Source organism: Amphibalanus amphitrite, unplaced genomic scaffold, assembly GCF_019059575.1.
Source record: "Amphibalanus amphitrite isolate SeventyFive unplaced genomic scaffold, NRLGWU_Aamphi_draft 001798F_arrow, whole genome shotgun sequence".
NCBI lineage: Eukaryota > Metazoa > Arthropoda > Thecostraca > Balanomorpha > Balanidae > Amphibalanus > Amphibalanus amphitrite.
The window spans coordinates 20,303-43,135 of record NW_024883291.1 but is presented as its reverse complement, the minus strand read 5'-3'; the positions used below and the strand labels follow the sequence as shown (position 1 = coordinate 43,135).

General features: G+C 51.1%; 5 protein-coding genes across 9 annotated transcripts in view; 2 read left to right on the top strand and 3 right to left on the bottom strand.

Annotated features, from left to right (window-relative positions):
* Positions 1-3,338, top strand: part of LOC122375218 (dehydrodolichyl diphosphate synthase complex subunit DHDDS-like) — a 36,215-nt gene extending 32,877 nt beyond the window's left edge. For all 4 annotated transcript variants that reach the window (XM_043354483.1, XM_043354484.1, XM_043354485.1 and 1 more), the window contains 2 exons: positions 1,003-1,110; positions 1,474-3,338. In XM_043354483.1, the coding sequence (XP_043210418.1) occupies positions 1,003-1,110; positions 1,474-1,749 (384 nt within the window). In that variant the 3' untranslated portion in view covers positions 1,750-3,338. The remainder of the gene's footprint in view (positions 1-1,002; positions 1,111-1,473) is intronic.
* Positions 3,339-3,360: 22 nt separating this feature from the next.
* On the bottom strand, positions 3,361-4,729 carry LOC122375219 (tetraspanin-3-like). The gene has a single exon (XM_043354487.1). It carries the CDS (start codon positions 4,567-4,569, stop codon positions 3,643-3,645), a length of 927 nt encoding a protein of 308 aa, XP_043210422.1. The 5' UTR covers positions 4,570-4,729; the 3' UTR covers positions 3,361-3,642.
* Positions 4,730-5,103: 374 nt separating this feature from the next.
* LOC122375224 (alpha-ketoglutarate-dependent dioxygenase alkB homolog 4-like) lies at positions 5,104-7,059 on the bottom strand. Its single transcript, XM_043354494.1, has 2 exons — positions 7,024-7,059; positions 5,104-6,692 (listed from the first exon to the last, which is right to left on the bottom strand). Exons 1-2 carry the CDS (start codon positions 7,042-7,044, stop codon positions 5,541-5,543), a joined length of 1,173 nt encoding a protein of 390 aa, XP_043210429.1. The 5' UTR covers positions 7,045-7,059; the 3' UTR covers positions 5,104-5,540.
* A 242-nt stretch (positions 7,060-7,301) lies between these two features.
* LOC122375223 lies at positions 7,302-11,907 on the bottom strand. 2 transcript variants are annotated; one of them, XM_043354492.1, is made up of 2 exons: positions 11,800-11,907; positions 7,302-10,339 (listed from the first exon to the last, which is right to left on the bottom strand). In XM_043354492.1, exon 2 carries the CDS (start codon positions 10,330-10,332, stop codon positions 7,552-7,554), a length of 2,781 nt encoding a protein of 926 aa, XP_043210427.1. In that variant the 5' UTR covers positions 10,333-10,339; positions 11,800-11,907; the 3' UTR covers positions 7,302-7,551. The 2 variants fall into 2 exon arrangements, with proteins under 2 accessions (XP_043210427.1, XP_043210428.1); XM_043354493.1 differs by lacking the exon at positions 11,800-11,907 and adding an exon at positions 11,751-11,770.
* Positions 11,908-16,952: 5,045 nt separating this feature from the next.
* Positions 16,953-18,889, top strand: LOC122375225 (high mobility group B protein 1-like). The gene is made up of 5 exons (XM_043354495.1): positions 16,953-17,111; positions 17,254-17,454; positions 17,814-17,945; positions 18,128-18,208; positions 18,553-18,889. The coding sequence occupies exons 1-5, from the start codon at positions 17,001-17,003 to the stop codon at positions 18,649-18,651; spliced, it is 624 nt and encodes a 207-aa protein (XP_043210430.1). The 5' UTR covers positions 16,953-17,000; the 3' UTR covers positions 18,652-18,889.
* Positions 18,890-22,833: the final 3,944 nt, after the last annotated feature.

The following is a 22,833-nucleotide window of genomic DNA, read 5'->3' as shown; positions in this document are numbered from 1 at the left end:
TTCATGGCCCGCTGTGTTAATCCGAGCCTTTTTATCTGAAGTCATCCATAAATTCTATCAACGGACACTAACAGGGAACTTACTTTTCATTTGTGATGTTCCCGTGTGCGTCATTGTCGTAATCTGATATAATCGTTTCATTTATCTTCGATTGGCGTTAAAGGATGTCACCGGTAGTGTAAAGCCAGCTCGGCTGTCATTCCCAAAGGGGCTCATGATTCCATTTTCGTGGATTGACCTAGCCGATTGTTTACGTGGTTTTGGTGCTAATCTCTCAAGCTCTCAATAATCAGCTTACCTTATTAGTTGTGATTTTTGATGGTCGTTATCATAAGCCATCTAATTCTTCCCTGATTCAGGGCTATTTTTGTGACATCGACCAAAGCTTGACAATGAAGGACGTGGGTGGCAGATCAGCAAATAGTTTCCCGTATTCCGCGGATTTTTTTTTTTTTTGCCTGGTGCAGGGAGTTCAGCTAAAGAAGTGGCTATCTTTTACCAGTACTTATGGCCGCTATTCTTGGAATGGTGTATGATCCTGATTTGCAATTAAAGTATTAAATGTCCTGTGTTGCAAGGTAACATTTTCAATTACCGACGTGAAGCAACTGCAGCTAACGCAATATGTTAGAGAGAGAGAAAAAAGATGAAAGCGAGGCGACCGCTTCGTTCAATCTATCATGCGTTCCATATTAGTAAAGTAATCTTGCGTTGCATAGATCGGTTGGGGAGGCCTACCGGTAAAGGCAAGACTCTTGGTCAGTCGTTGACGTGGTTACAAAGTATTCAGCGTGTAAATAGAAAAAAACGTCATCATGGCAACTATACCTGAAGCTTTCTATTTATCTGGCTCACTCTTTCTCTCACTCTTTTGCCCTCGCTCCTTCTGTCCGTCCATCCGTTGTTCCTGCACCTGGTGACCATCCCCAAATGCCTCTAATCATTTGAAGTTCGGGCGCCCTAAAATCACGACTTATCATCAAATGCCTCTCTCATCGGCAGACGACGCACACGTGCATCTTCTTCACGGAGGTGCTGTGGCCCGACTTCAGCATCTGGCACCTGTTCTCCGCCGTGTTCACCTACCAGCGCAACTATGACGTCATCCAGGTGAGCTCGCCGCCCTGATTGGCGGGTAGCCGAGTCTCGGTTTCCGGAGGAAGGGTGAAACGCAGGCGTATCACGGGGAGCTGAGGGAACCCGTAACAATTCACCGCTGTGCTGCTTTGTGATAAATCGGCATGTAATGAAAAATGAAAGAAGACAGTGAGCATTGTTTTTTATTTGCGTCATCGATTAATTGATATGCTGATATGGTCGTCTGGTGATCGTTTAATCTTCTTTCAGTGACCGTTGTTGAACGTAGATCTGACGTAAAGTGACACTGGTACAGTAAAAGAATCAAACCGTAGGCAGATGACTGAAGGTGGCCTCAGTGTTTCCCCACTGACCGCTGACGTGTCCTGACCACAGGCGGCACGGGCCGACCGCTCCCTGCGGCGGCTGCAGCACTCAACGGACGGCCTCCTCCCGGGCACCGCACGGCCCGGCGACTCCGTGACTCGGCCCGGTGACTCAGCCGGAGAGTCACTCGACTCCACCGACTCTGGCTCCGAGTGTGCGGCCGATGACCGGGTGGACTCTGCCAGCCAGTCTGCCGCTGCTCAGAAGCGGGTGCAGTCGTTCCTCAGCCATCTAGACGCGGCGCGGTGGGGACGTCTGGAGAGTCTGGTGGCGGAGGGCTCGTGATGATACGCCGCGCGCCGCTCTAGGTTCAAATAGGGGACGCTGCTGGCCCTGCTCCGGTGAGCAGAACACCTCTGGTGCCGAGGTTTGGGCCGAGGACCGGCCTGCCTCGCTTGGGAGAGACCCGTGGATCACGCTGGCCGGTGATGCACGTATGGAAGCCGAGCTGAAACTGCGGCACAGTCTGGACAGATACCACACGGTCGGGCAGGACGGTGCCAGAGGGGACCTGTTACTACACAAGGGGGTATGCTAGGAGCGCCGGTGTTGTTGAGGGCAAGGCGGTATTGACTGGGAAATAGTGGCAACTCGGGACTGGGCCACTTTGAGACTAGGGACGGCAGCAGCAATGGGAGAGGCCAGCTGAGTGATAACTGCCGCCCCGACAATGATAACGGGACGGAGACGGCCACCACAACGAGAGGGGAAGATATCATTATATTTGTCAACTGAAACGTGCCCTGATTATCAGATGATCTAGCTAGACGGCTATATTATTGACGAGGAATGTCCTGAGTGGTTTCGGGATGAGCAATGTACCCTTCCACAGATCGTTATCGGTTGGTAGCGGATGGACAGTATGATTGTTGCGTCGGACGCACATTTGGGGTGGGCGGAGCGCCAAAGGCCGGACTGTGGGTATCCTGGCGAGCGGTGATGTGAGTGTGTGATGGCGTGGGACCGCCGGTTGTGAGGGCTTGCAGCACAGGGGCCAAACATTCCAGTACGAGGTTGGGGTGGGGCTTGCTGAGCGTGTGATGTACCCGGGAAACGATCAACTGTCTGTTAGAATTGATGAGCAGTTGCTGTTTGGGGACGCGTGCTTGCTGTGTGTTTGCTGCAGTGAGGTATGTTGGTTAGCTTGTGCTGGAGTGTGAGGACCGAATGTTGTTACTTGGTGAACAGACCCGACCCCAATGACCGTTCTCTGATCAGCGCTCGGACCATGCCACTTTTGATGTGTTTACTTTAGCTAATGCCAGGATCAGCGTAGCCCGTGACCTGATATCCACTGGTTGAACCATTAGTTGATAGTATACCGTACAGGGTACCGGGGCATACTCCGAATAATTGTCCAAAACAGCGGCCATTTTCCTTTTTTCGAGTTATTTGTTCTTTTCTCTTTGAGATTATTTGTGTTAATTCATGAAATGCGCATTTAGGTCAGTTTACTTTGTTTTGTTTTTGTTGTGCTTTGGGGCTCGAAGATAATATTTTTTTTCAATGTTGTTCGCTTGTTCAGATATTGAATATTGCTGCCAATGTCGCACCCGAAATCACTGTTACCGTTGCTTTGGTTGTAGTGGGTTTCCTCAGCACCAGCCGCCGTGTGCTTGGTATTTAAAATGTTTTTGATACTATATCACATCGCCTGGACCTCAAAATCGCATGCTATCTACTTTACCGAGGTAATAATTGAATCTGAGGAGCGTCGCGTTTGAAATCCCACGTCCGGACTTGTGCTGGTGGCTGGCACAGGCCGGGGCGGGGTCATGGGTTAAGCTGTGCGAACTGTGGCAATGAGGAATCAGTGACAGCAGACCTGATGTGCTCCTGGTATTGTTACGGACAGATACAGTGAATGGCAACTCGTCTGTGTTTGAACCAGGGGGCTGAAACGGGTCACATTTATTGGTAACTTACACCAACTGGACAATAACAGACGTCTCTGAACAAGGCCATCATGTTACGTTCTATGCTGCTCGTTGTACAACAGCTTATCTTTCAACGGGCACACTGCGCGTACGCCAAATATACTCAGCGAGACATCGCGCGGACAACTGTGATGTAGCACACGGTGTCTGTTTGGAATCACTCTGGCAGTAACGTCATGAAGTGGTACCATGTTCCACAGTAATGCATGCTCGTGCCGTGGAAGGCTCTCCTGTCGTGCGCTCAGTCATATCCGTGGTTCCTGCTCCGCAGAGACTGCACGCTGGCATGGATGGCAGGGATGACCGGCACCGTCTCCCGCACGTTCAGCGCCACGTAGCAGCTGACCGAGAGCGCCGCCATCAGCACCGCCAGCGCCAGGCCGCACAGACAGTATACCAGAGTGGCCAGCAGCCGGAGCCGGCGCCGGACCAGCGAGCCGCAGCCGCGCCGCTGCAGGAGGGGATGTTCAGCCAGCTGCGCCGTCGACAGGCCCGAGAAGCGGCAGCGCGCCGGCGTGGCGGCCGACGGCGTCTCGTCGCGGCAGCACGATACCGGGATCGAGGCGTTCACAGAGACGTAGTCGCCGTAGCCGAGCACGCCGCAGCAGCGGAGGCAGCGCTGCACGGCGTGCACAGCTCGCCACGCCGGCTGCACGTCCAAGTCGTCGTTGATGTTGCCGCGTCGACGGATCAGCTCCAGCGCGGCCAGCTCCGTGCGCCGAGGAGCGGAGCGCTCAGACCAGATGACCACAGCGAGTGTAGCGATCAGGAGCAGCAGCAGGGCGCCCAGCACGCAGGCCTGGGTCAGCAGCAGCGAGCGGCTGCCGCGCGCCACCCCGCAGCAGCCCAGCAGGCCCACCACCGCCAGCAGGGCGCCGGCTGTCGTCGCCAGGATGACGACCGTGGTGGCGACGGCCGTCAGCACCGCGGCAGGATCGGCGTCAGCGCTGGTCACGTGCCCAGCGCTGGTGACGCGCAGCAGGAACGCGCAGTAGCCGCCGCCAGCGGTCAGCAGCACGCCCAGCAGCGTGAGCAGCACGTCCAGGCCGAAGGCGGCCAGCTTCAGCGCGCGCAGGACACTGCCGCTGCCCATTTTGGTGGCTGAGGTTCGTTGAATGGTGAGTGTGATCTCAGTGGGGTCGACAACCGACGTGGAGGCTACTGACATGCCATGCAAGCCAAGGAAGCGCTACGCTGCAGTGTGTTTAGCTGTCATTTGTCAACTATCATTTTAGTTTAGTTGAGAAAGCTGATTATATCAAAACGTTATATCAAAACAATACAGATAAGCATAAGGTTAAGGTTCTCTGGATAAGCAGCATACGATAAATCTGTTGACGTTCTGCACTTGCCGATCAATAATTTGCATGAATTGCAATACCTGCGTAACAAGCACGTGCGTTATCTATCATGGTGTTCCAGACTATCACGAGTCACCACGCAAGCCGATAGGCAAGTGGAATGTGGGCGCTCGATGATGGGTCGGTACGTGATGATTCCGAACCGTGATGCGTTCCTGGCTAAGGCATGTGGATATGCGTCATTATTGGGAGAGCCGAGAGAACAGGTAGGTATGACGAGGGTTCTTTTCATGAGACCGGAATAGAAGTTATAATATGTTTGTTGTGGCCTATGGGCGGTCTTTCAGCAATCCCGTGCAGATATCTACCTATTGGAATTGCAACACACCGTATCATCAACGAACACGACTTTATTTGGTTATGACTGAAATAACATCAGCAGATATAGAACATCACGCTGCTGATGAAACACAATCAGATATCGAAAAACTTCGGACACGATGAGGTGATAGCTTTTTCAGAAACATATCACTTATAGGAAAAGAAACGAAAGGCACGAAACCATCCCCTTTACATTTCACGTGGACGTTTGAACTACACGGCTCAAAGTTAACAAGCAATTTCGTCCCTTGTTTTACTATTAGGATAAAGCTTCTGTGACGACTAAGGGCGTCAATTCAATATGTCCGTCGGGATGCTCCTAACAAGCTACAACTTCGCAGTGTAGCAACTGCTGTCCACTGCCCAGAGCAGTGAGCTTAGTACAAAACACACGTTCGCGATATCATGAAAGAACGCATGCACCACCATGTCCATCACAAGGCTACCTTTGGCATTATCAGGCGGACACCTCTCCACTTGCCGTCTGCGGCGTGAAGAAGCACTGCGCCTGCGCGGTGACCTCTGCACCCAGCTGCTCCTCCTCTCCCCCCGGCATGAAGGCCGGCGTGAACTCCCGCAGGGCCAGGCAGACGCGTCGACCGGTGATATCCGAGCGCAGGATGCCGTGGAGCCACTCGTAGCGCGCTTCTGCCTGCATCACGAGCAGCGAGCGGGCCGGCATCGGCAGGCGCACCGTCGGGGGGCGACTGAGCTGGTGCCAGAGCAGCGGCTCCTGTGCCGACGGGGCTGTGGTGGAGGGAGGGATGGACGTACCCGATGTGCCGCCGTTGGATACTTTGCTGTCTTCACTAGAGATAACATTGGCGATGTTGGGAGTTGCTGAGACATCACCAGATCCGTTCTCTGTAGGGACAGATGTCTTCATTTTCGTCTCGTCTTCGTGGTTTGGCGAACCAGTGCTGTGAGGTTGGTTCGGCAGGTTGTACCTACACGCTGGTTCGTAGGTCATGTTATACTTATCCTGACCACCCGTGTACTTCACCATAGTGAGGACAGAGTCACTCAGAAGGCTCAGCGTTACGACCCGCTCGCCCCACACCCAGCAATCATCGATATGTGGCGAGATGCACGAGCCCTCATTAGCCCTGTACTCGAGGGAGCACTGCTCGATCGTCTGGTATCCCGCAAGCACCGGCTCGCGAGTAAGTCTCTCCTGAACGCGGCGGCCGAACTCCGGAAAACCTTTGAATGAGCCCATCTTCAGCTTACGACGATTAAAATTTGTCTTTGGACCAAAGTTCTGCTTGCGACGGCCGCTTTGTGACAGATCCCAAGGAATCGCGTCAATGTCAGACATCAGCTGACGTTCCTCTTCTTCAGAGATGATGTCCAGGACGATGTCCACACCGGGATAGTGGAGAGGGCGTCCCTCGTGGTGCGGGTGGGAGCGCCACGAGCCTCCGTCCCAGCCCGGCCAGGCGAGGCGGCACAGTGGGCAGAACACGTAGCTAGGAGCATCCTGGGGCCGAACGAACGGCTCGTAGGCAGTCGAGGAGAAAGGCTCACACCGAAAGCACGTGTTCTGCCCCTTGCAGCCACAGCTGGGGATGTTGACCGCCATCTGACGCGGCGAGACACAGCCGTTGTCCTGAAACACATCACCAATTTTCGTATGAGGCAAGATGTGAAACAAGTAAAGTTTTAAATAATTTTCGAGGAAAGGCTTTGCTCTAGAGGACATTTCACTATTTTGATATATTAAGCTCTGTAATCATGCCAAAATGACGTTATTTCGCATGGTAGCATGGTAGCAATGGCATGAGGTCTGCAACTCTCAAGATGTTTAAGATTAACCTAACAATTACCAAGAACCATGCCACAGACCATCACAGACCTACATCAATAAAGAAAAAGCCAATCGTAAGAAAAGCACATTAACCGTGACAAGCACCAAACAAGCAGAAAGCATGCGCCCTCACCCAGCTGTTGTGCAGCGCCATGCAGCAGCAGGACCGTAGAACCACGTGTTGGAACCGAGTGGAACCCACCCGACCCCCGTCGCTGCTTAGTCATGGCACCTACAGTGAATCAACCTTCTGACAGCTGGCTGGTAGTCACAGGTACCCGTAACTCTGCCCTTTCGTCCAGCAGAGAGCAGCGTGTGGAACGGACGACGTGACGAGAGGTTCTACACATCGCCATGTGGTGTTCCTCGTGTCCCATGCGTCCAATTCAGGAACCACAACAAAAAGAAACGTTAGGAACAAAGTGTATTAAACTTGATTAACAAAACATCTGCGCCTGACGCAACACAACGGAAGACTTCACATGAATATAATATACATACGCTATAGGTACACAACACACTCAATGAACACACAAATCTGCGATAACCGATTCATGGAGCCTGGATTGGGCTCAGCTTCGATCGCGTCACGGACATGGACCCTGACTTGGGCTCAACTTGGATCGTGTCACGGCAACCCAGTCTTTGGGGCTATTTTAGCCTACTGCTCGCTCACGGTAAGCTTGTAACTATGAGCCGTGTTGTCCCAGTAGTTCAGCACGTACAGCCTGGCTCCTTGGAGGCATATGCCCGACGGCCGGTTCAGCTTGTGGGACGTCGAGACACATCCTCGAGGGGTCCCATCCGACGCGAAGACCACGATGCGGTGGTGTTTCGAATCCGCCACGAGCAGGTTGCCGGCAGCGTCGAGCGCCAAGCCTGCCGGGTCGTAGAGTCGCGCTCTAGGACCGACATCTTCGCCAACTCGAGCCACTAGACGACCTTCCCAGTTCAGAAGGAGCACCACGTTGTTACCCAGGTCGGTAACAGCGAAGCGCGTCTCACTTGCCGCGACGAAGTAGAGCTTCGACGTTTCTGGCTGGCGGACATGCTGAGAGATGTCGACCGAGTGCACGGGACGACCCTCGCCAGATGGGCTCGCGTCAAACACGTGCACCACCGGCTTCCCCCTGATCGCGTCGACGGTCACCAGCCGTTCGCTGCTGGTGACGGCTAGTCCGAACGGCCGCTTCAGCAGACCACCACCCAGGTCGTAGAGCAGGCGCACTTGCCCCTCCGACGGCACGGAATACACCCGGACGCCCGAATCAAACCTTACGGCCAGCCGGTCCTCGCTTAGTACCGCCAGGGCCGAGGGTCGCCGTAGCGACGGGATCGGCGACTGAAGCTCGGCACCTGAGTCAGAGAAGGCGCGTACCTTGTCGTTTCCCGTGTCGGCAACGTACAGAACATCGCCTTTTGCAGCAACCCCGATCGGGTGCTTGAACAGAGGAGTTGGACGCAGCAAGAGGTCCAGTTTCGCGGAGACGGAGCCCTGAGCGAGGTTAGGTGGCGCAGCAGCCACCGCCTCCAGATCGTCAGAGGTGACCCTCACGGTGCGCAGAGGACGTGGAGCAGTCACGCGCACCTGAGACTGTTTCTGTGGCGGAGCGCGCTCACCACGTCCGGAGCCTACCGAATCTGCCGAGCCGAGAGCCTCACTGGTCCCCGCGGACTTTGACACTGGTGTCTGGCTTCTGCTCTGCGGCTTCTTCGCCCTGCCCTGATCGTCACGTTCCGTGGCCAGACCTTTGTCTTCATCCCACTGCCGGCCTGGCTCTCCGTACGATACGACGCCTTCACCCTTCCCCACAGGACTGCCGCCGGGGATATCAAAAGCCCTACGGAACTCCTCTACGACCTTCTGGGTGTTCGACTCTGTCACCAACCTTTCAGGACTGCTGGACTTGCTGTTCTGCTTCACGGTGACCTGTATGACGGGCGCAGCAGAAGCTTCCGGTGCAGTGGACACTGGCCTCCGGAGACTGTCGATCGGCTCACCGGGGATCGACATCCGACTGAAGTCAGCCGACAGACTCGTGGTGGTAGAATCGGCGACAGAGCACGGCCTAGCGTCCACGTCAGGCGGCTTGGATAGCCCAGCACTGGCACTCATGGCCGCACTCCGAGCAGAGCTTTGCAGGGAGCTGGACACCGCGCCAGCGACGGTGCTCTTCTTCAGAGGTGGCGGAGCTACTGGCCTCCTGACCTCACGCTTAGCGCTCTGGACTGGACCATCCCCCGATCCGCCGCTGACAGCCGAACCGTCCAGCGACCGCATCAAAGCGGCGCGGATCCTCGTGGCCGTGTCATCATCGTTGGGCACATCACGCTCGGTCTTGTCTTTGGATCTCTCGTTTTCCTCAGCGTTGAACAGATGAGCGTTCCAGTCGGCGGACTCACCGTTGTTGTTGTTGTTGGGATCTAGGCCTGTGTGGCGGGGCAGGCGCAGCCGACCACTCCCCGCCTGCGGGCGGCACACCGGCCTAGCCACGGCGCCACCCTCGACAGCCATGAGAGCCTGCGCGCTCGGCTGCGAGATCTCCCGTTCCAGACGGGCGCGCATCCATCCCACAAAGTCGCCCTCGTAATCGGCCACGTCTCCTAGGGAATCCACCGTTTGCGACGACGAGTCTTTCACCGCTGCGCTGCCGCTAGAGCCTGCCACACAGATGCGCATGGGACTGCCATTGATATGCACGCTGTATAGGTAGACGGACACCACGTGTGGCCCCGGGGCTGCGGCGCGAAACGTAGCCGAGAAGCACCCGTTGTGACCGTCCACCCAGACAACTTCTGTGACTTCCTTCCCATGTTCGTTCAGCACACTGTACGACATGTGGGTTACAGTGGCCGCATCGTAAGGTCGCTCACTCTTTGCGCTGAACGTGACAGCCAGCCCATCGGCTGCCACCTCCTCTAGCGTGAGGTCTGTCGGGCAGAGCGAGCATGTCTGCAGGTAACCCACAGCTAGCCTGGAGCGAGCCCAACGGTCCGGTGGCACTTCGCGGAACGTGAAGTGCAGCAATTGATCGGGCTGCACCTCCCGACTCTCGGCGATGTACCTCTCGAGGACATCTGTCACGGCCGGCGCGGCGGCGGCGGCGGCCGGGTTCAGCCGTAGCGCCTCCAGCCGCTCCAGACTCGTGTGCAGTCCAACTGACGCGCGCCGCACCACGGCCAGCTGATCCTGCAGGAACTTGGCCTTGTTCACAAACTGTACGTCAATCACCTGCCGGAAGGCCACCTTCCAAGTGGAGACGGCCTCAGTGTGACGCGTGACTGCATCCTCCAGTGCACGCTTCGCCGCGTCCTGGTTGCCCTGGAGGATGCAGAGCACGTTTTTAAGTTTATCAGCACGCGCTTGGTTCTCGCGGAGGACCCGCTTCGCTCGTGCCGCGGCGGCGTCCAGAGGATTGCTCTCGTCGGTGGCAGAGTCCATCGTCCGGCTGTGGTGGTGGGAGGCAGCAGCAGACTGTTAGCCATGCAGCAGGCAAAACCCAACACCAAACTGAGATAAGTGTGTACACAAACATTCAGTGGTTCAGTTACCCTTGTGCCAACATACAGAGGTGAGGGAGAGGGTAAATAAGCATGCATGTCAAATGCCACCACAGTAGATTAAACCCACCAAAAAGCAGCCAAGTATAAGGTATGAGAATGTGCTAGGTTTTGTTAGTTCATTATTCATGTCAATGCTGTCTCTTAAAATATGAAGCAAGCTAGCAATTAAGCTCATTTGAACACGAACATTGTAGATCAAAATACAAAACAAAAACAAGAAATGTAAAAAATGTGAAGGAAATGATGTCCCTGCACAGCTTTTGAAAACACCTATGATCAAATGAATGAATGATGAGGTGTTCTTAGCTTTAGCATGCGTGGGTGGGCATTTTTGGCCATGCCAGCCAGTTTCCAGTGCGTGTAAAGAAAAATGTGGTGCACAGCAATGCAAAATTTAGCATGGCTTATCATATATTGATTTTGCATAACATGCAGGATTTTGGACCCCAGGTCACCTTAAAGGAAAAGGGCCACCTTCGTGAAATATGAAGATATCGTTGCTTTTCATTTAGACTATTTTTCATTTTCTTTTTAAAACTGGTGCCAGAAGTGCACAATTCGCGAAAAAGTATTTAAAACTATTTAACATATTGGTACTATTATGTTGATACTCTCTACGGCACCTACTGTATGATGGCATAGCGATGACGTCACACCCAAGCCAATCAGCGTTCAGAAGACAGACTCGTCGGATTGTGTCAGATAAGCTGATTGGTTAAAGCTGAGCTGGTTGGAGCTGATTGGTAAAAAACCAAAGCCTCGCCGCAGGTGGCTGTATTGTCGGATAAGAACGCATTCCTGGGATAAGGACGCATTCCTGGCGTATTTTCTTTTAAAATTGCCGATAACTACGAATGGAGGCCGAAATCGGCCGTAAGGAGGTAGACTGATAGGTTTTCAGACACGGGCTACAAGATGGCTATCTCAGTTTCAATCCCCATGATAAAGGTGGCCCTTTTCCTTTAAGTGACCATGCCTCTAAAAAAACAAAAAAAAGTTTTGGGCATATACCTATCAGAATTTTGATACAGGTGATAAGACTGCTCTAAAATTCTGTTGGTAAAAAGCTGAAGCTCACAAAAAACGAGCAGCGCGTGTTTTTAATGAACCATTGGAAAGCAAAATGGCATAAAACTGGAACTCCATTTCATGACATTCCCCTTGATTTCTTTTTCAATTTGAATTTAGTTAGAGCGTGATGGTGCTGGCATCCCTAGCGATAAAAAACGGATAAGGCTCGAGAAAGCACAATAAATCTATGGGCAAAATCATTCACATCAACACCAAACAACCAACAAATAAACGGAAAACCAATTTGAATTACCGACAAACAACCCACACCCACCTGACACGTGCGCCGTTTTGTTCCACGCTGAAGTGTAGGCTGCTGCTAAAAGACGCAAGTTCAAAGGACACAGGTATGGCTATAAGTCACGTGATTTTTATCAAGTATGCTCTTAAAGACATACAATTTTATGTATATCAGAATCTGTAGAACCTACATTTATTTTTGTATTGTTTTACATGCTTAATATATTCTCTTTGTAGATTTGAAAAAATGAATTAAATAAGAAATAGTGCATGAAAGCAGATGCTTATTTTAACGAATCACGAGCAGAGTCGCGCTACAAGTGGCAACTCTTTCTATACATTTATGGCGCGACAGTTGATCGTCTTGCTTGCGAGGGTAAACGTTGTTATAAGGACTACCAAAAGTATTTTTTATATATTTCAGTAGTTAATTGGAACAATAATAACCCAAATGACAGAACAATTAAAGAAGTTCAGGTTAAAAAGTGAATTTTGTCAATTGTCATTTTAGGGCATGATCGTGAAAGCTGCATTGAAGTCAAATCAAAATGATGCTTTAGCTTTGGATTGGAAATGGACCCATTCCAATTCTTAAGTCTGAAAATTTATTCATTCTTTATTTATTATGAAGGACAAAGACGGCTCTGTTGTCTCAGATAGCCAGAAGATTGCAAACATCTTGAACAGTTTCTTTGGCAGTGTCTTCACGGTTGAAGGACCTGGCGCTACACCGACTCTAGACGGCAGCTTCAACGGTCCGTCACTGGAAGATGTCGATGTGTCTCCCCAGAAGGTTGAAGCAAAACTGGCTGCACTTAACCCACGAAGCTCCCCAGGGCCTGACAGTATCCGACCCAGTGTACTTCGTAACTCTGCGAGCGTCTTATCTTACCCCCTCAGTCTCCTCTTCAGGAAATCTATGGACTCTGGATGTCTACCTGCAGAGTGGAAGACAGGGGAGATAACGCCCATCTTCAAAAAAGGAGATCGTCAGGAGCCAACAAGCTACAGACCCGTGAGTCTCACTGCAGTGCCATGCAAAGTGCTTGAGTCACTGGTAAGGGACAGCCTACTTGCACACCTAACCTCAACTGGCCAGCTACATCAGGCTCAGCATGGGTTTCTCCCCAAAAGGTCTTGCACCTCACAGCTCCTGGGGGTGATTGAGGACTGGACTGCTGCCATGGAAGAGGGAGTTCCTGTTGATGTGGCGTACTTAGACTTTGCCAAGGCATTCGATTCGGTACCACACAAGCGACTCCTAGGCAAGTTGAGGTCTTATGGTGTGTCGGGTCGACTCCTGAACTGGATCCAGGCCTTCCTGTTTGAGCGCCTTCAAAGGGTGGTTGTTCGGGGATGCAAGTCAGCCTGGGCTCCAGTAACAAGCGGCATTCCGCAAGGCACCGTCCTCGGTCCTGCACTTTTCACAGTGTATGTGAACGACATGCCAGCACAGGTCACCAACACAGTGAAGATGTTCGCAGACGATACCAAGCTGTACTGCAAGATGACTGCCAACCACGATGGCCTGCAGGACGACATCGACGCTCTGGTCCGCTGGTCGGAGACATGGCTGCTCCCCTTCAATGGTGCGAAGTGCAAGACCATGCACCTAGGCTTCCACAACCCAGACCGCACGTACCACTTGAATGGAACTGCTGTCGCCACCTGCGAGGAGGAACGAGACCTAGGTATTATCATCGACAGGCAGCTAAGATTCCACAAGCAGACAGCCGCTGCCGCCGCCAAGGCTTCACAGATACTCGCAGTGATCCGTCGGTCGTTTGCGAACCTGGATGAGTTCACTTTACCTCTTCTTTACAAGGCCTTAGTCCGACCCTTCCTCGAGTTTGGGAACGCCATCTGGGGTCCATTCTCCAAAGAAGACCAGAAGAGACTGGAGAGGGTGCAGCGACGCGCGACCCGCCTGATCACGGACCTCAGAGACCTGCCGTACCCTGACAGACTTCGCCGCCTCGGCCTCCCATCGCTGCACTACCGCCGTCGTCGTGGAGATATGGTGACCGTGTACCAGCTCTTCCACGGACTTCTGGATGTGCCGCTTGAGTCACTGCTGACGAGACACGAAGCGCAAAACACGCGAGGCCACCAGTGGAAGCTGAGGAAGCCAAACGCCAAGCATCTTTCTCGCAGGAACGCGTTCAGCGTCAGAATCATCAACGATTGGAACGCCCTGCCAACAGACGTTGTCGCTGCTGAGTCGCTGTCGTCTTTCAAGGCGCGGCTGGACCGGCACTGGTCGAGCGTGATGTTCGACATCCCTACCCTGTACTAAGGACCATAGCCTCTCCGATTATGCCTTTCACTCGATACGAGCGGGACCCATAGGCCGAGTGGCCTTATAACCCGATGACCAACTAAGGTAAGGTAAGGTAAGGTATTATTTATTTTGTCCGAACGTTTTGAATGAAGGGATTCACACGGACATAGCCCCTGCTAAGCGGAGCTTGTTGCGTTGCTGCCCTCTACCTTCCGAACATGCAATTCCTTGTTCATGGCAGAATTCAGAGTCCAAGGTTTAATGTACGCACTAAGCTGCGTCACTGGGTGGCCGCTCCACCTCTGAGTTTAGACTCAGTGTGGCTCGCCACTCGCCAATTCGAGTAGGTACACAACAACCGGGGCAGGGACGTCTCGTCACGGAATTTTTCCAGAGCTGCCCGCAGGGCAAATCTGCTGCTAGCTTGATCAGCATGCCGATTAATTTCGCTGACCATCTTTCTCCAAAGAATTCCATGGAGCCGCCCTGCTCCAAAAATTCAGCCGTCACTGTGCGCTGAATTCAGCGCATGCGAAGTTACGCCGGACGTGCGCTGAAATTTTCGGCGCAATCCCGCTACTAGGCCAGACATATTTGGCATAACATGTATTTTTTGCAGTCTGGTCAGGAGGCTCATAAACATTGAGCACCCATCACGCTCAAACCTGGACTGTTGTAACCAGGACCATGTGCTCTCACCATGCAGAGTCCAATGCTCTACCAACTGAGCTACAGGAGCGGCTCCAGTGCTGCAGCCTGGAAACGAGGCCGCTTTCTTGTCCCTGCGTTTTATTCTCTGGGTGGGTTAATCCCGTCCAGCGTTAAGCCTTTCGGGACCCACTCAGGGTCGCGGTTGTTTTCGCCACTCACCCCAGTCGAGATGCACAGTTAATAGTCACACAAAGCTTATTTAGGGCCAGCCAAACCAGCCTAGTCTGGAGTTGCTCCTAAATATATGCATATAGATAAAAGAAGTAGGTTTTGTAGAATCGATTGATTTCAAAGTCGTACATTCAGATGCCCCGAAAAAAACTTCATGTGACTATCAATTTTGCATCTCGAATGGGCCGAGCAACTGAGAATGGACAACCGCGGCTTTGAGAGGGTCCCGAAAGGCTAAGCGCTTGACAGGGTTAACCCACCCGGAGAATAAAACGCCGGGACCAGAAATCGGCCTCATTTCCAGCACTGACTGGCTCATTCAATGAATGCTATTTAAAGCATTTGTTAATAATTTCTGAACTGATACTCTATTCTCACTGCTGTTTTTTCCTCCAGTAGTGTTCTCTGCCTTGGGCAAAACTAGGTATTTGGTGCAACTACCATGTTTTGTTTGCTTACCTACATCTGATATTGGCCGAGGCCTGCAGACTGGACGTGTGTTGAAGAGTGCCAGTTTCAACCCATCCTAGTTTGTGACCTTCAAAGCGCTGTTTCATGGCATACTTGTTTGATGGTATTGGGCATTGACACTTTTGTTTCTGTGGAAACAGAGTCATCCCATGACTTACAAAAATCAGCTCATAGGATTGTGGATGAGCCTTGAAGACAGCTGTTTCAAGTGCAGCCACAGGAATATTTTGTGAGGAAATCAGCTCTTTGTAGGCTGTACAGTAGTCAATTTATGTGGCACCAATAATATTAAATTGAGAGAAACATGTATACGTATAGGGGAAGGTGGGGTAAGACGGACCAGCTAAGGTTTGAGGCCGCATATCTTGCTACACTGCTCTCGTAATTCATATTATTTATAGTCTTCGGAATGCTCAATCCTTCCTCTGTTGATATGTGTAAAGACTAAATTTCAAATTAAAGACATCTAGGTGGTGGATGCTGTTAAAGAGGGACATGTCAAAAACTCAGACAAGAAAAAACGTGGGGTAAGACGGACCACCCAGCAGTGCCTGCTATCCGTTCATGTGTGTTACACTTCTGCTCTGTATTCTTGTAAGAAAAAGTAACCAGAATGGTAGAATAACAAAATGAGCCATTATTCTTTACTCATGTGTGATGGAAGTGCAGCTAAAAGCTAGGAACATATGTGTTGATTGTCGTTTGGCATGAATGCATGCTAACTGAGCACTTGCATGCATGGCTCACATGCAACAAAGACTTCTTCCTGAAAAAATAGCTTACTTAAACTTGTGTCAATGTTTTGAAAAAGAACTTTCCATATACAGGGTACAATGGACCACCACAGGGTAAGATGGACCACAGTGGTCCGTCTTGCCCCAAATCTAAATTATGTCATTATCATGACGTATATGTCAAATAGCCCAACATTGCAAAACCTTGCCTTTCCTAAAGTGTGACTATAACTAAGTTTATAACTTTGTTCTTCACAGTTAAGTGCAAAATAGAAACTAATCATGCAAGAAAGGCGCCGTAATTGAATCACCCGTAGACCTCTTATATTAGATCGGTTTGACGAAAAACAACATTTTTCTCAATAACTCAAAAGCTATGCATCCTAGCAGCATGAGCTCAAGGTGGCCATTGTTCCGAAGGAAAACAAACATAGTGAGTGCATAAAGCAGTAGATACCAGCAGCGGTTCAGCCGGGAGGGCTGGTGGTCCGTCTTGCCCCGCTGGGCCGTCTTACCCCACCTTCCCCTACATGTATCATTTTTGCATTGTGTGCGATTTTTTTTTTTTGGCACCAGGTCACATAGGTCAAATCACCAGCACAGGTTAAGTTTGTTCCTCATATTTCTAGCTTGCTTAGTTTTTGAGTAAACTGGGTGTGACCAAATGTGCACCACCAGGCTCCCTATCCTGGTGAAGCTGGTTGAGACCCCAGCCAGGTATGGGGGCAAATGACTTCAATTGATTAGTAATTATTAAACCACTAATTGCTCATTTTGGAGCTGGATATGATAACATTAGTATTACGCTTTACATGTTCCAGTGTTGTGAATAAGTGACATACCTCAAGCTATAAGAAGTGGGCAGCCATGCTTGAGGACAACAGTTCTTCAGATGAAGAAATCTCAGCCCTGCTCCTGTCTGACCCATGCTATCGGAAGTATGCTGCTCTGAAGAGAAGATGTCAGGCTGTTGACCAGGTAATTTGATACATACAATTGTTTTCGTTATAAACTGGCGAAGTTCTCTGTTACAATAAGATAAAGGCATTCTGTTTGTCATCCATTTACAAGGCTTGGCTAATAAGATGTTGTATTTATTTACCGTTCTTTCCATCTGCAGGAGAACCAGCGGCTGGTGGGCCGCGTGTACCACGTGCAGCGCCAGGTGCGTCTGGCGCGCCGCCAGTGCCGTCTGGTGGCCGCCCGGCTGGAGCAGCACGGTGACGACTATTGTGTGGCGGCGCAGCGCGCGGCCGACGCTGAGCTGGACGTTTGGGACGACGGAGGCGCGCCGGGCCGCCGGGCCGCCGCTGCCGAGACGGTCAGTGGCGCGGGGGGACTTGGGGCAGCAGGGGGAGGTAGGGTGCTGGATGGGGCGCCGGAGATGAGGGAGCTGGGTGGGACGCTGCCTGGAGGTTATGTGAGCTGAATGGGCTGCGAGCTGTGTAAGGTGGCTATTACGCGTATTGTAGGTGACTGGGTAGGTATGTGTACGCCACTCTTTCTACGATTAGTTCCTAGAGCTCGTATTAGTTATGCGACTATGTCGATTAGTAGCGGCGCTGCACCGACTGGTATTGTATAATATCGTATTGCATCGACGCCTCTGACTGGTATCGTACGATATCGTATGGAACCGACGCCTCTGTCTGATCGTATCGTTACATTGCGCCGCCACAGGTGCCCAAGTCTCGGCTGAAGTCGGAGAAGAAGTCGAAGCGCCGGTTGAACGAGCCGAAGCGGCCCTCGAACCCGTTCTTCCAGTACTGCCAGGAGCAGCGCGGCCACATGCTCTCGCAGATGAAGGGACAGGTGAGGGATTTATTTTTATGTTTGAAGCACGTAACGATATAATCCATACAGACAGGGCCGGTGTCGATTACATCAATCGGCGTTAATCAGCTGACTAGACCGGGGTGTGTGCAGCTGTCTCGGATCGTCTGACCGGGTGTTGTGATCACTCGTTGATCGTTTTACCTATGTCGTGTTCTCAGAGTCCCGCCGGAGTGACGAAGGCGGGCGTTACCAAACAGCTGGCGGCCAACTGGAGCCGCATGTCCGCTCAGCACAAACAGGTGGGCGTGGTGTCAGTGACGCTGTAACGGTATTACAGATATAACGGAATACCGCTATAACGTCACTACCGTAACGTCATGAACATCGTTGTAATGCTATAAATAACTGTCTAGTCAATTTATATGCTACGCGCCAAAGGAATCCACACATCGGGGCATGTTTTAACGATTGCCTGGAAAAAAATCGACCCAACGCAGCAGTTTCCGTACTACTCCCTCTCGCCGACTCTTCCTGCTTGTCACCGAAACTGTTATTGCTCCCCAGCCCCATGTCAGACTCCGTTTTTCCTCACCACCGGTACTTCTCTCTCGCCTCTGACCCCCTGTTTCTCCTCTCCCCGCAGAAGTACGTGGAGCGATACGAGGAGGACAAGCGACAGTACGCCATCGCCATGCAGAAGCTGCAGAGCGGCGGCACGCAGGGTACCTCCGGCCCGTCGTGAGCGACATCTCCGGACTTAAGTCGGTAGGCTGAGGGCCAGAGTGCCCAACGATTGTAGTTTGCGCGTCAAAACAGTGTCTGAAGGTCGATCACCAGACTGCGGCCGGCGGACATCCTTAAAGGGACTGTCCCACCTTTGCATTAGTTCTGAGTTGATATAGCCAAGTTGGCGGCCAGGTTCAGAAACCACTATATATCCTGGTCGCAATATCCTCAGTTTCGTGGTGTTAAAGAAATTCGTTTCCTTCATTTGAAAAGTGGGCCTTAGCTAAGGCCCTATCTCTTAACTATTAACGGCCATTTGATGACGTCATTTGCATTTTGAACGCCTGTCACGCATGTGAAGTTTCACTTGATTTACGAATAAGCTAATCAGAGACACTTGTTATTGTATGAGCCGCGTCATATTTGAGAGCAAATACCTATCTTTGCTGCCAAATTTCCCCCACATTGACATGAAGTAAATCCTTCATTACGTCACAGATCCGATCTAAATGACGTCACGATGAAATATAAAAGTCGCAATATCTCAAAAAGTATACAATGAAAACGCGTAAAAACTTGCAGAAGTCGTCACAATATCATGAGTAACATTTCCGAATCCTAAATGGTACTTTTTTGAAGGTGGGATAGTCCCTTTAAAACACAAATCTGATCGTGATGATGGATCTCTTCAACTAGGCCAGACTACAGTCTACAGTCCACACAGTACCTCCTGGTCTGCTCATGAGTGCGGTCTGAAGTATCTAGTCTAAGGTCTGACAAGTATATGTTTACCAGTACCATTCTGGCGTCCAAAGGCAAAAAGACGTAAGCGCCACGAACATAATTTTACAGGAGAGCCTTTTTAGTGTTTTGCAATGGCCTTGTGAAAAGAAAAAGTGATACCGAGTTTAGTATCATTAGGACCGTCATAGTTTAGCAAATCCATGTGTTGCATTTTTTTTTGCATATAATTTTATCCGTTTTCTCATAAATCAAAAAATGCTTTCTTCTATGGCTGGAGTAGTTGAATTTGGTCCAACGTAACTGGCAAAAAGACGTAAGAAACATCTAAAAGTAACGCTTGAGGTTTGCGTCTTTTTACCGTCGTCTCCCTAGTGCTGAAACCTTAAACACAAAAAGGAAGATTAGCGTATTTGGGCAGATACGTTTTTTTTACCTTGGCCGCGGATGCTGAACAACACACGATGTCACCGACCAAAAAGCCGCATGTCCCATGTACGTCTTTTTTCCTCGGCCGATCTCTGAACAATTGTGGTAGTTTACAAGCCGTCGGGAGGACTAACCAGCATGCTGTTTTGATGACAAAAAACAATTCATTCATTTTCATTAATTTATTGTGGAAAACGGCGTCAGGAAACGACAGCGACGGCGAATGAGCTGTAATTCTGCCGCACAAAGTTGAAAAAGCGTATCTCGCATTTAGCAAGTTTTACAGGAGAGCACTTTTTGTCTTTTGCTCAATTAATTGAAAACCAAATGGCCAATCACCATAAAACTGATATGATATTCCTTGCTACACGACCAATCTCATCAGTGGCGTTATACACGAGAATTATATTGTTAATTTGATATAAACGTCGAAGAAAGTAGATACGCTTATTTCACCTTTGTTCGGCTGATGCCAATGCAGATACGCTTCAACCGTATGTACAAACAATGAGCGCATCTTCGTTTCTTGTCTTCGATGCACGAAGCATATCTACGCCGATTCTGTAAAATTCATTGAAAGTGCAATGAATAAAAAACGTATCTACGCAGATACGCTTTTCTGATGTGGCACAAAGGTATTCTGAATATCAGATACGTTTCTTCATTTTGCCTTTCTATGACCGGAAGTGAAACATTTGCGCTACCCAGGATTATTCTTCTCCTGAAAAATCGTTTATTGCAAATTTATACTTCCGTCAATATGTGTTGTCAGCCTCATAAGCCACCGAAACAACAGCTTTCAAAAATCAAAACATGTCCATGTATTTCACACGAAAGAGAAAAATACAAAAAAAGCAGGTCCATGCAGTTCACACGGATTAAAACAATGCTGCTTGCACTAGAACCTTCAGGAAACCGTTCAGTTCTTTTTCACAGGGTTTGTGAGGTAACTGAACATGAATGTCCCCTTTTAGTGCTAATGACCTTCACGAAATAAAAACGGCTTTCTCCTTAAAGCATGTACATGAACACACCGATGGTACTAATACATGCTCCAAGAAAAAGGTTTCTTTCGCCACATCCTATGCATGCGCATACTTTGTTCACCCAGTTAGGTCACGGCTCCCTGGTCGCGCCTCGTCGCTCAGCTTCTTCCAGAAGTGCCTTTTGTGGAGAGGCATCAGGGGAAGCAGGGTCTGACAGATTCTCCTTGTTCACTCCCCTCGGTCCACTCCTTCTCGCTGGAGCCACAGATGGATCGTACGTGGCTTTGACTATGTCAAAGCTGCGCCACTGTTCATCGCTGTGCGACGTCTTCATGTAGACCTTCTCGGTGCCTCTCCTCACCTGGATGACCCTCACGGTTCGTAGATTGGGTCGCAAACCCTCGCGTCCCAGGAGAGTCAGTTTCGACCTGCTGATTCCATCTTCGAAATCGAAGAAGTCAGCGGGCAGCATCGTTTTGCCTCTCATTCCAGCAGCCTCTACGAGCTGGGTGAAGTCGGTGAAGTCACAGACTTCTTTGATCTTTGCCAGTCGTTTTTGTACTACTTGTTGTGCGGCATCCGCACTCATTGACGTGTGTCCAGGTTCCAGGAATTTTATCGTCACAGTTTGGACAGCGTTGTCATTTTGATGCACGAACGTCATCAGCACTGTGATTAGTGTCCATAACTTGTTCTGAGCTGAACAGTTGTCTACGAAGAGGGTGATCTTCGCCTTATCTCCGTTCTGAGTCAGAAACTCCCAGCAAGTGGCGGCGACATCCTCGCAGTCACGCCCCGAGACCCCTTCGTGCCAAAGAACGGCTAGTGGCTTTTCTTTCGCCTTGTGACCCTTTTCTTTTTTCTCCAGACGAGCGAATGTCTCGTTGAATGCGACTAAGCGCGGCGTGAAGATTGCTGCCTTGTGAGGGAGTATTGGCAGGAGAGATATCTTCATCAGATCGGTACTGTATACAGCCTCGTCATCTCTTCTTTCGCGGTCTGCAGCTTGCCGGTACTCGGCTCTGCCCTCTGATGCCCGTTTCAGATGTTCTTCGTGGTCGTCACACTCATTACAGACATCACATTCATCGCTGTTGTCGTTGTGCTCAGCTGTTTTCAGGTGGTACAACTGACGCTTGCATATCTCGCACTCTTCGTGGCCCAGCGCCGTGAAGCCGATGTTCATAGCCTTTACCTCCTGCCGGTACCTTTCGTAACTGACCTTGTAGTATTTCGCTTCGAAGTCGGCGTGCATGTCACGAATAGTGACGTCACTTGGCAAGTACCTCCTGTTGGGCGCGTTGAGATAACGGTAGTGTGGGCTGCACGGTTGAAACGTTTCGATGTGGTTACGAAGATCGTCAGAGTTCAGCTTGTTCCCAGGGCTTTGTTCGCCTCTGCGGTCTTTCTTGGCTCCCGTGTTTGTCGCCAGAGCGTTTCGAACCGACTCGTCATTGTTACCCTTCCTTCCCAATGTGGTAAGGAAGAATGCCTTGCAAACATGCACAAGATCGTCGCCACTTGGCAAGTGCCATTTCAGTGTTCGTTGTTTCTTCTGATCACCCTGACCACTCGTCCTTCTGGCCACCTCTGCTGTTTTGACGTGCGCTTTGAACCAGAGTGCCTGCGCCCTCCAGTCTAGGCTGCATACAGATTCGTTTACGAACCGTCTCTGTTCTTCTGATATTTTTGAAGCACATTTCAGGCGGCACTGGTGCTTTGCACAGTTTTCTGGAATGGGTAAGACTGACCATTTTCTTGAAGGGGGCTGTGATCCAGGTACTGTTTCGTTCTGTGCTGCGAGACCAGCATTGCTGGGTCCTGCAGTGGCGGCGGGGCCGGTGCCTACGGTGCTGGCGGGACCGGGTCCTGCGGTGCTGGCGGTGAGGGCGGGACCGGGTCTCGCGGTGCCGGCGGTGCCGGGTCCTGCGGTGCCGGCAGTGAGGGCGGGACCGGGTCCTGCCGTGCCGTCAGTGAGGGCGGTGCCGGGTCCCGCCGTGCCGGCGGTGCTGGGTTCTGCGGTGCCGGCGGTGCCGGGTCCT

Bases quoted from the DNA above. Each gene is read 5' to 3' on its own strand.
- LOC122375219 (XM_043354487.1), bottom strand. From the start codon at position 4,569: ATGTCAGTAGCCTCCACGTCGGTTGTCGACCCCACTGAGATCACACTC.
- LOC122375225 (XM_043354495.1), top strand. From the start codon at position 17,001: ATGCTTGAGGACAACAGTTCTTCAGATGAAGAAATCTCAGCCCTGCTC. The intron at 17,112-17,253 runs GTAATTTGATAC...TTCCATCTGCAG, and splicing joins GATGTCAGGCTGTTGACCAG to GAGAACCAGCGGCTGGTGGG. The intron at 17,455-17,813 runs GTCAGTGGCGCG...GCGCCGCCACAG, and splicing joins GGGCCGCCGCTGCCGAGACG to GTGCCCAAGTCTCGGCTGAA.
- LOC122375224 (XM_043354494.1), bottom strand. From the start codon at position 7,044: ATGGCGCTGCACAACAGCTGG. The intron at 6,693-7,023 runs GTGAGGGCGCAT...GATGTGTTTCAG, and splicing joins TGGCGCTGCACAACAGCTGG to GACAACGGCTGTGTCTCGCC.
- LOC122375223 (XM_043354492.1), bottom strand. From the start codon at position 10,332: ATGGACTCTGCCACCGACGAGAGCAATCCTCTGGACGCCGCCGCGGCA.